This window comes from Daphnia pulicaria, chromosome 8, assembly GCF_021234035.1.
Source record: "Daphnia pulicaria isolate SC F1-1A chromosome 8, SC_F0-13Bv2, whole genome shotgun sequence".
In the NCBI taxonomy this organism is placed as follows: domain Eukaryota; kingdom Metazoa; phylum Arthropoda; class Branchiopoda; order Diplostraca; family Daphniidae; genus Daphnia; species Daphnia pulicaria.
Window position 1 is genome coordinate 11,785,877 of NC_060920.1, and position 10,627 is coordinate 11,796,503.

The 10,627-nt window shown below is 40.5% G+C and overlaps 2 protein-coding genes across 2 annotated transcripts in view; one reads left to right on the top strand and one right to left on the bottom strand.

The window, feature by feature from the left end:
* LOC124311011 (ras-GEF domain-containing family member 1B-like) overlaps window positions 1-8,395 on the bottom strand; it is a 55,030-nt gene extending 46,635 nt beyond the window's left edge. The window contains exons 1-3 of the mRNA XM_046775243.1: window positions 8,264-8,395; window positions 8,028-8,167; window positions 1,466-1,604 (exon numbers count right to left, since the gene is read on the bottom strand). The gene's annotated coding sequence lies outside the window, so the exon portion shown is untranslated. The remainder of the gene's footprint in view (window positions 1-1,465; window positions 1,605-8,027; window positions 8,168-8,263) is intronic.
* A 1,147-nt stretch (window positions 8,396-9,542) lies between these two features.
* On the top strand, window positions 9,543-10,256 carry LOC124311534 (brain protein I3-like). Its single transcript, XM_046776064.1, has 3 exons — window positions 9,543-9,718; window positions 9,812-9,933; window positions 10,012-10,256. Exons 1-3 carry the CDS (start codon window positions 9,679-9,681, stop codon window positions 10,138-10,140), a joined length of 291 nt encoding a protein of 96 aa, XP_046632020.1. The 5' UTR covers window positions 9,543-9,678; the 3' UTR covers window positions 10,141-10,256.
* Window positions 10,257-10,627: the final 371 nt, after the last annotated feature.

A 10,627-nucleotide genomic window follows, 5' to 3' on the forward strand; every position in this document is an offset into this window, starting at 1 on the left:
TGTCATTTTACGGCCGATTAATTTTCAGCGGCCTCAAATCTGCGCTCCATCGCTCATCATCAATTATTTGTAAGAGGCCTTGATTCGGAAAGGTAAAGAAGAAGAATTGCGAACTTTTTCTTCTCCTTTTTCCCACCGATCACGCCGGGGGTATCGCTACAATTGAACAAGACGAAAAAATCTGGTTATACTACAAATAAAAACGTCGATCGGGACACCCTGCTGATGAAGTTCCAAATACCAAGTCCACCGTGAAATCTAGAACGTGACATATAGAGAAGTAAACCCCCACCGAGAGAGAGACACGGTCAAGAAATTTAGTGGGAATTTTTATACAATATTATTGACATGGCCATGATTTTCCTAATGTGCAGTTATCTGTTACAGTTTTTTTCTTCACCCGTTGGAGTTCCAGTTGTGGAAAAAAGCCTGATGGAAAGAGATGGGTCGTTCTATTTCAAATTATGGGCATGGCAAGCAAAAAAAACGAACGAACTCTCAAATATACTCTTTGATTCGGTGCTGATTTGATCCTGATTTACATAACCTGACTCGTTTTCCTTTTAGAGGAACTAAGAAATGGTTCAACAAGATACGAAAAAGTTTGGGACGAAAACACAAACATTTTTGGTTGAGTGGGTTACACCCAATTGGTGAAATCGGACCATTTGTTTCACGTGTGTGGGTGTCTCTGACTCTGATCTGGGTGTTATTGACACAAGTGTCAAATAAAACTGGTAAAGGGTTCGACGGACTGCGATCATTAGTCATTATCAACTTTCAAAATTATGAAGGGCTAAAAAAAAAGGTGGAAACCATTTTGATGAACGGCAGATGTGTAATAATGATTACAGCAGCCGCTAAACAGCCAAAAGGCCAAGCCAGAAAAACAGTTAGGAATTCCCATCTTTTTTCCAGCTTCTTCTTTTTTCGTTTGTTATCATCCTCTTTCACCCCGGAGCAGAGATGGATATCTCGAAAACAAATCTGACAAGTTCTTTCAAATCGTCCGCATGAGACAACACCAAAAATCCACACGTATAGACCCTGCGGATGTCCTGTACCAAACATTTTTTCGCACTACGGAATAAAAGAAAAGGAAGAAGAATGTGCTAAAACTACCACCGCAGGAATTTCCTTCTCAGCGTGGGAGATAATAACACTTTTGCTCCTCCCCTGTCATGTGTAGTCCAGACTACTTAAAATTCTGCACTGAATACTATCAAAATTGTTTTTTCCTCAAATTTTCGAGGGACAAACGTGCGGCAGAAGGTGCGGAATGACACGACAGTGGAGCAATGATAACAAAAAAAGAACATGAGACAATGTCTGTTGTAGGTACACCAGTCGTCAAGGTAACGGTCCACCACACACTCACAGCCGTCCAACCCCAACAGCTCGGCCGCTGTGTGGTTGTATAATGTAAAAAAGCAAAAGGTGGGTATAATAAATGCAAATGACTCACCTGGTAGCTTTTATATCATCCGAACCAAGAAGGCCTTATTGCCGCATGTAGATGATGATGGTGATGGTGGCGGTTGATCAAGGAGGCTCGAACAGTTGTCCAGTGCCAAGGCCACAAACAATCGATCCACCGGGCGTATCTTTAGTGACGGACAGAAAAACAGAAGCGCAAATTGATTACAACTGATCCGAGAGACGGTTGGAAACACTGGGCAGCACAACAAAACACGGAACTTGGTATTGAATAGATATATGGTAGTAGCACGCGCACACACACGTCTGTATAGCAGCGTAGTCGGTGTCTAACTGAACACACAACGGTTGCCCAGCGCGGCAGGTTTTGAAAATCACCCACCCGCCTGCGTTCGTACCCAACAAGAGAGCCGCCCCCTTCACCAGTAGCGCCGTTCAAAAAAGTTTTTCCTGAGCCAAGGACCGAGGCCACGCCTCCTCCCACTATAGTTCTCTCTTTGAGCTTCGTCCATCGTCCACGTTTATTTATTTTTCCACAGAATCGGCAATAATTGAGGAAAAATAAAGGACAATTTTTTAATCATTTCAAAAGAAAGACAAATCTGCTACGTGCGGTGGTTAGTTAAAATTGCCGATCACTGGCGAAATCCAAATACGTACCCGCATAAAGTCCGAAAACATTTCTTACGTGGATTAGGTGATGCAAGTTATTAAATCTAGTTCAAGGTGAAATTGCACGCTATCGTGCCGGACAAAACATCGCGGCCACTACTAACCGATCGACAGACTCTCACACGGCATTGCCGTCCGCAAACCCAAGTTGTTGCTGTTGTTGTTTGTTGTATTACTGATTGACATTTGATGCATTTCATCAAGGACGGAAACAAACACGACAAAAGAAAAACCTAGCCGTCCGCCCAGCCTAAAGTGCTCTTGAGTGTAACGAGGTGGAAAAGTCGAATTACCTGCAATCATTCACCAAACCGAACGAAAACAATGAGGGGAGGAAATAATCAAACTCGTAGAGCTGCCAGAAAAAAATGCCCAAAAAATGAGCTTAAAGTTTTCACATCATCGAGGTCGACTGCTCCACATTTTGTCGTACAGTTCCGATCGATTCGCTTTTATTCTTTTTTTCTGACATCTTAAAATAGACGGATGATGAGCCCAAGACAAACGGGGGAACGAGTCCCGTCGTAAAACAATCTTGAATTATCGCCACCATTCCCAAAGAGCTAAAGAGAAGATGCGCCAAATTTATTAGTGTGTTGCTTCTAAGTTGTCTTATTATAAGCTACACGGTGGAGCAGAGCGGAGCAACCGGTTCGTTTGTTTCTCCCGTCTTTGAAGGGATGAAGCATTGAAGAGCAAATGACCCAGATGACACCAGACTGTGTAAACTGGCCCTATGTAGGCTAATGTCGTCGTAATAATTTTTCTTTCCTGTTTTTCCAGGTCACTTGCCCAACATGACAAACAAGACAAGAAACAAAAAAATCCTGAAAATCCCATTTTCATAGATGAAAAACAATACGATAGTAATTCAATTATGAGCGTCACCTTTGTTCGAAAGGATGCCCATATCCATTCAAGGTAGGAATATTAAACGAAATAACCTTTGAGAAAGAAAGAAGAAAAGAAAAAAACGAGTTGCGTCAGCTGGTTATTAGTTAATTCTCGTATTTTTTTTTCCAATTCCGCATTCTAGATGAGATTAACGACAAAAAACATATTTTTTTTTTTTTTTTCTTTAAGGGGACGTGATAATCATGGCGAATTGTGCCCTGCATGTTATTCAACCTTTCCTGCGGGAAGGTATTATATATCCATTTCATTATTGCTCTTTCTTTCTTCCGACGTTACGTTCCCGTTAGCGATATTTTGATACCCCGGAGCCAAGAAGGAAGCGTAACAATTTATTGCTAATTGATCGTATTCTAAAGGAGCCTTGGCTTGAATCGACGACAGCTGCGATATCAAAACTATTTATGAAAGATGTAGCCAACACAAAATGGCGACATGCTAATACAAATCATCGGTGAATAAAGCGAAGTGAGGGAAAAGCAAGGAGGTCTGAGAGATGAAAACGAGATGCAAACACGAACGGAATGGAGCAAAAAGGAGAAGGTAGTAAAACAATTCACTCGGATTTTTTTTTTAAAATATATTTCCCTTGTTATTATTGCAGGACATTTTGTCAGTTTTGTGCAACTCACTAATTATACACCCCGAGTCGTTTTTAGCGTCGTTTCGCCAAGACAATACTGAATAAACAGAAACATGACGCATTTTTGTTAAAAAAGCTATAAAAGTGAGGACTTCTCTTTTGTTGACTTATTCAAAGGCTGCCAGCACTTTCTCAAAAAAAAGCTGCAAGTACACAAAATTAATTCAATTCATATTTGTCCTCTTTTTTTGTAATATTAAGTCAACAAGAGATTTACAAGGACAAAATGGCGGGAAATTCAATGTAGCGTCTCTTTTTTAAAAATAAAATAAAAAAATATTCTTTTTCAGTTAGTACTAACTAGTCTATACAGGCCCACGCCTCCCCCTCATCTTTCTACCTGTCTCTTGCCATCAGCTCTACATACTACAACCCCCACGAACTTTTTTTTTCTTTTACAACAGCCGGAACTCGATATACAACAACGCGCACCTTCCGTCAACCGACTCTTTTTTTCCCCTCCATCTCTTTTTGTTTCTTTTCTGGTCCCCCCTTTTCAACTTATCTACCAGACGGTTCTTCCTGAAAGATGATGAGAAAGGGGAGAAAAAAACAAGGGGGCTAGAAGAAAAAATCCCGCCTTTTTTTCAAACCCCAGCGCGTAGCTAAGCCTCTAATAAGGAAATCTCCCGATTGACAATCGGGCGATTAACAATGAATAAGTATGTAAAATTAGCTATGCTACAAGCTACCAACTTACAAGGTTTCCATCCTGAATAAATCAGACGAGCCTGAATTTATGGTAATCAAATCCGGCGATAGACTTTTTGTTGGTAATCATAATTCAGAATGGAAAACCGTGATTATTATCATTTTAAACGAATCCTCCGCTCCTTTGCTAACCGTTTCAGGATGTTCCAAAAAGTACAAGAAGAAGAAGAAGAACAAAGTGTGTTATTCTTTTTCTTTGTTATATTTTCCCACAAGCCAATTTCATCGCGCGTTGAAAATGGGTTGCTATTTTGGGAAAAGAAACAAAACGACTTTGAGAATCGGAGACGATGAGTGTACTACCCAGTGAAGAAGAAAAACCAGTTGGGGGTGTGTTTTTTCTTTCTTAAGTTTCTGTCAACTGTCAGCAGACCAGGCATGACATTTCCAGGGCGCGTGATACCAGATACTCTCCAGCCAAGCAGCACAACAAACGCGGATAGGGAAATAATACACACAAATCCGCGCTCGACAGCCTTCGGTTTTGTACCCATTTTGGCGTTTTCCGGTCGTATTTGGACACGAGAGAAAGGCTCTTCTTTTTTTTCTTATTCTTCGACATCTTTCCTAGTTCAGCATTTTCCAGCAGGGAAAAATGCTGCACACAAAAGTCCCCCCCTCATTAACTTGCCCCACCGCCCAAAAAAGGGCTGGTGAATAGAAGCTGGAAATCCGCACCCCCCACAGTTATAACCGTAGTACACTCACAACTGTACTTAACATCTCTCGTAGAAGGAAAAAAAGCACAAAACAAAAATCCAAAAGAAAAAAAAAACTACTTGAGTAGCAAACCGAGAGATATAAAGAAGACGGCGCAATCCCATATTCGTCGCTTCACCCCTATAAAAAGACGTGAACGTGTGATGTGTCGTGATGATTTCATTGAAGCGCGGTCAACACTTTCAATGCCCCTAAAAGTATCGAGACAAAAAAAACAAAAAAAGAAGCAGCATAAAGTCATTCTTTTCCTTTTTTTAAATATCGATTCAACGCCTCGTCCTTGTGCTGATTGCTTATTTATCTGGCTGGCTTGTTCCGCCCGTTATACTATTTTTTCCCTATTTTTTCCAACGGCAGATTTCACGCTGAGATCGATGAAACTTAGAAAAAAAAAATGAAGAAAATGTTTCCAATTCTTTTACCACCCGAGTCGAATCGCGCACCATCTGCCATGTAGAAGAGCATTCAGAGTGAAGGTTACTATCATCTGGGGTTCTATTTATTTTTTACTATTATTTTTTTTTTCTTTTTTAGAGGGAATTCTTCCTCAATTTCCCACAGCGTGAGAATTTCATCACTCGACTGTGATTTTGATTCCTCTAAAAAAAAAAAACTCCCCCCACACTATTTTCTTCTTCTTTTGTTTCCGTCGATGCGTGTCGTGACAGGACCCGGGCTCACGAGAATGGAACAAGCTTATAAGATGGAAAAGAGGGGGGGGGGGGATTCGTCGAGGTGCATGTTATGTGTGAAGGCAGGGCTTAAAGGTGCGGAGAATTCTAATACGAAACGTATTAATAACGACTTCGTGCGCGCTTATCAAAAAGAGCCCGCCTCTGACACCACCGCCAACACCGTCAAGAGAGGTTCATCTCCTAGCTAGATATCAAAATGACTAGGCAGCAGGGCTGGTATAGTGTGTATAGAGGGAAGGCAACTCTACAGCGCTGCCGAGTCGTCGTCTCTGCCGTAGAGAGAGTGTGTCAACAGTGAAAGTGTGTGTGTGGCTTATCCTCGTACCCATTCGCTTTCCTCCCTCCTTTCCCAGCCAGCGCCGAATAAGGAAATCACTTTCAGAGCTCTCCCTCTTTGTTGTGCACAGCTATCTGCCGAAAGAGAGAGAATGAAACAAGACAATGACGCGGTGCTGAACGCACCAGGCCGGCGAGGTCGACCCGATACACACGAAAAGGTTACAAGTGCGACGACTACTGCGAACAAAAGGGGATTACAGCGATGATTGGTCTCACGATTTTCAATATCATCATCAATATGCAAAAGGCATTCACCATTGCCACCGAGCCGCTTGTATAATGGCCTTATCCAAAAAGACTAACGAGAACCTGTCAGTGGCTCGCGTCAATGGCCAGAAAAAAGAGTTGTAGCACTCGATGATTTGTATGGCTTCAGCGGCGACTCAAATTGCTAAAACTCTCACCTCAGATAATGTGAGAGAGGAAGGCGCAAAGCTCTTTATATGGGGGTGGCAAGAAACGAGAAATTTACAAAGACAGCGGGATCTACACTTTTGTAGACAAACGCCTGTTATATCAACGACTATGTCTTTTTCTGCTTCTTTTCTCTCATTGCGGCCAAAAAGCAACGCGTTCTAAAAGCAACGCCGTTTTTGGTTGACCGTCCAATCTAACTGGACACGGCGCCCTCGTTTCTTTGAGCGCAACGAGTTCAGCAACCGGAGCTCTTTTTCCTGTCGTTTGGAAAAAATAAACAACCGGAGTGCTTTCTCTACCATAACAGTTTGGGAAAAATTCTGGTTGGGGTTCAGTAAAAATTGATCCCCATATACAGGAGACAGACATTGTGCAAGAAAGAGGAGGTTCTGATTTGAGATGGATTGCAGCCGAAGCATCGAACGAGGCCGTCAAAAAAACACTTCAATCGTTCGACTTGTTAAACAGTAAAAGAGCGCACTCTTTATGTCTTGGTCGGTATTATGAGAAGAGAGAAAGTTCAATAGGCTTCAATAAGCGGAGCTTCGGCTGAAATCGCATCAAAGGCAATCGTTTTGCGTCGTAATCTTCTTAAAAAGTAGGAAAGGAAAGGAAAGAAAAAAAAGGAAACTGGATATCAAAAAGTGGCGTTGTCTCAATCGAATTGTGTCAGCAGCCTCCGCATCGAGAGATACAATCCAACTAGAGTTTTGGAAGGCTACCAGTTGTGAAGGCTGCAAGCTGATTTACAAAGATAATGACCTAAAAGACAAAAATAAGCTTTTTGCCAAAAATCCCCCCCCCCCTCCTCCCTGCTCACGCCATTTCTTTCCTTTAAATACTGGTTGGTTCTTGGTTGTCACGTCTACAATTGCAGCGAGAGGAAGAGAATTTATGGCGACACAATAAACAAACGTGCGGACAGGCTAACTACGGCGAAGATGCCTTTCACGATAAGAGCCCCCACTAATGGAAAACTTTCAATTTCAAAATGAAAGGGAATCGGGTGTTGAGAATTCGTGTGAATAATAGAATCTTGACGAACTGTGTTAATCAACTTGCACTTTCACAGTCCGTGCGAATAGAAAAGAGCCCTTCGTGAGTCACGGATATTCAACGGTTAGACACAGCTCAATAAACGCTCAAGAGCCACCTATCGGCTTTTTTTCTGGCTGACTATGGATTCGACGATTTGACTACGATAAAATAAACGTGAAATGACGCAATAATGATTATGCTATTTTACAACACAAAGATTATGCTTACATCATAGCCTCTGCTCAAACCGGGTAATTATAAATACCAAAATTGCAAGTACGACAAATAGGCATCAGCCACAAGTGGTTAGAAGTTTCTTTGGATTTCACTACAGGTGTGGTGTTGCGAAAAACAGCAAAGGCTGTTGGGCACAATTGTGAACAACATGTCTTTCAGTTTGCGAATTACTCTAAGTCTGACAAAGTGTGGATTTGGAAACTTACCGAATGGGGATGTAAGTTGATAATATTCATCTCTGGAATGGATGAGATGAAAAGGGCGATTGTAGAATCCGTGATGAATTATAGTCACTATATACATCATGACGTCAACGATGTCTTTTGCAGAGATTCGTAAGTGATTTCTGAGTGAAGATCAAAATTCTGAAATTAGCAAGGACACTTGCAAAATGTATGGCAGAATATTCGAATAACCACGTGAGAAATTTCGATACGCCTACCTTCTTAAGTAATACTTTTTTGCATCTGAAACACAATATGAAGTTGAAAACTGCAGTACTGTAATAACTAGCTTATGAAATGAGTTCAGATTTAATGTTTCTCGTCTCAAACTTGGCGCCAAATGGTTGAAACCTCATGGCGTAGTGTATAGCCAGCTGACTATTGAGATTGAGAACAATACGATGTGATATGTAAATTAAGTGAATCACTAATTATGCAGCCATCTAGCGGTAAAAATGGAACTTTCAGAGTTGCCGTTTGATTACTTTTCCATGATTTTTCTTTTTCAACCATGAATTTTATGCTCGTTTTTTTTCTATCGTCGTTTAATTCGGGTTTTTTTAAATTTTACTGAATTACATAGTTTTACACTATTGAAATTGAAATTTATTTAGGTTCAAGTTCAACATACGTATATGGCGAATGATCATGATATTGAATGATAAAAAAAGTATTAAAGGAAGCTTTTATGAGCAAGTTCATAACACAAATTTTTTTTTCGTGAACATTATGTAAAATTGAATGTAGCATCAGGATGTGTACAAATTTCCACCAAATCAAATATATAGATCAAAACACAACATTTTCATGTCTCGACACTTTACCAGCTAATGTTGATATGAAATACAGTTGATATTCCAGCCATGCGGTCCGGAATTTAAGTATTCGAACATTTTCAATCTCATCAAAGCAATTCAATCTGGTCCAGTAGCGAAATGAATATGACTTTGACTTTTGGAAGAATGTTCGATTGATGTTAATTGCACCTCCTGCTACTATGCTTATATTTGACAATTATTAGCCTGTCAATATCTCTGAAAGGAAGCCTTCAACATCATCTAAACTAATTGAAGAAAACGGCTGCATTTATTAAGAACCGATTACAACTGCAAGATGGCAAATACTCCACAAATTAAATATCCATGATTCATGATTGAAGACGAAAAGTGCTCTATTACTGCACATTTTTCTGTTGTTGTGTATCTAACTATTCTTGTTCATTAATTAAAGTACATGAATTACCTATACATTTTTTACCAAACAAAAATTTAGCTAATGAATCAACAAACCACGTCAATCTGGTGGTTCCGATGATTTGTATACTGATGCACAGATAAGTCACATGTTCCGGTAGAAAGTTCATTGCAACACGAACATCATCGCATGTTGCGTCCTCTCAAGTTCCAACAAAGAAATGCGTACACAAAAGATAAAAATAGGATTGGCGTGGGTTATCGGACCTATATGAAACAACTTGGTTAAAAAGTGGCTGCAACAACGGTTCTTTATCACACCTTCTCGTCCTGTGTCGTGAATTGTGCACGTATTGAAAAGCACTCAACGAATTACTCATTTGAATTTCATAGTTATATATCTTTGCTCGTGATCCAACTTGAAATTCAACACGTTAATCATGGAACACCATGGCAACAATCCACCACCTTATTCTGCAGGTAAAACTACCGGTTTTAATGGAATAATTTACCGGAGAAGAAAGGTTAGTTTTCGAATCAATGACTAATTTTTGTTGTTTATTGCGTGTGTAGGAGTCCCCCAGCAACAATACCAGCCCGTGCAGGTTTACATGACTAGCCCTCCTCCACCACCTGGACCAACCGTCGTACAAGTTGAAGTTGTGCCATTGGCGGGAAGGTGCGGAAGGTGTCAGGTAAAATTTGTTTTTCAAATTAATCAATCAAGTAACATACGCAACCAAAAATCAACACTTGCAATCGTTTCCCGACAGATTGGAGTTGTGCGAGAACATTTCACTTTGTGTGGATGGTTATGGGCTATATTCTTTTTCCCAATCGGATTAATTTGTCTCTTTACAATGAGGCTCAACAGCTGTAACAGATGCGGTGCAATCTATTGATCGTTGCCAAAGCTGTTTATCTCTACTGCAACTGCTCTGAAAGGATATCTGCAACATTGAATTATAAAAAAAACCTAAAAACGTTAACGCTAAATCAAATAAACAGATGCTACCTACTATGACCAAAATAATCTTATTGCAGGTAGATTTTTTAATAATGGCGGGCAAAAGGAAGTAGACGCCAGGTTCCCAATCAACTCAGAGTTATCGTAATAGTTGACACTATTGGCCAACCTTTCTTGCGTCAACTTTAAGTCAATAATGACAACTGGTCCTATCGGATTCAATGATACAGCGATAACTGTGGTCAGTCTATGGCAAAGTCCTCAAGATAAGATAACAGTGGAATTGGGTTGCGGCAAATATCGGCCAATGAACATCCAACAAGGAAGAATTAAAACGCCGCTGGAATGGTAAACATTATTATCACGCATTTACGACGCCCAGGATCAAAATTCAACTATGCAACTCGCTATATCTACGGATA

What these genes read in the sequence shown, in the direction of transcription:
- LOC124311534 (XM_046776064.1), top strand. Translation starts at nt 9,679, where the DNA reads ATGGAACACCATGGCAACAATCCACCACCTTATTCTGCAG. An exon ending in TCCACCACCTTATTCTGCAG is followed by an intron (nt 9,719 to 9,811) that starts GTAAAACTACCG and finishes TTGCGTGTGTAG; the next exon opens with GAGTCCCCCAGCAACAATAC. An exon ending in GAAGGTGCGGAAGGTGTCAG is followed by an intron (nt 9,934 to 10,011) that starts GTAAAATTTGTT and finishes GTTTCCCGACAG; the next exon opens with ATTGGAGTTGTGCGAGAACA.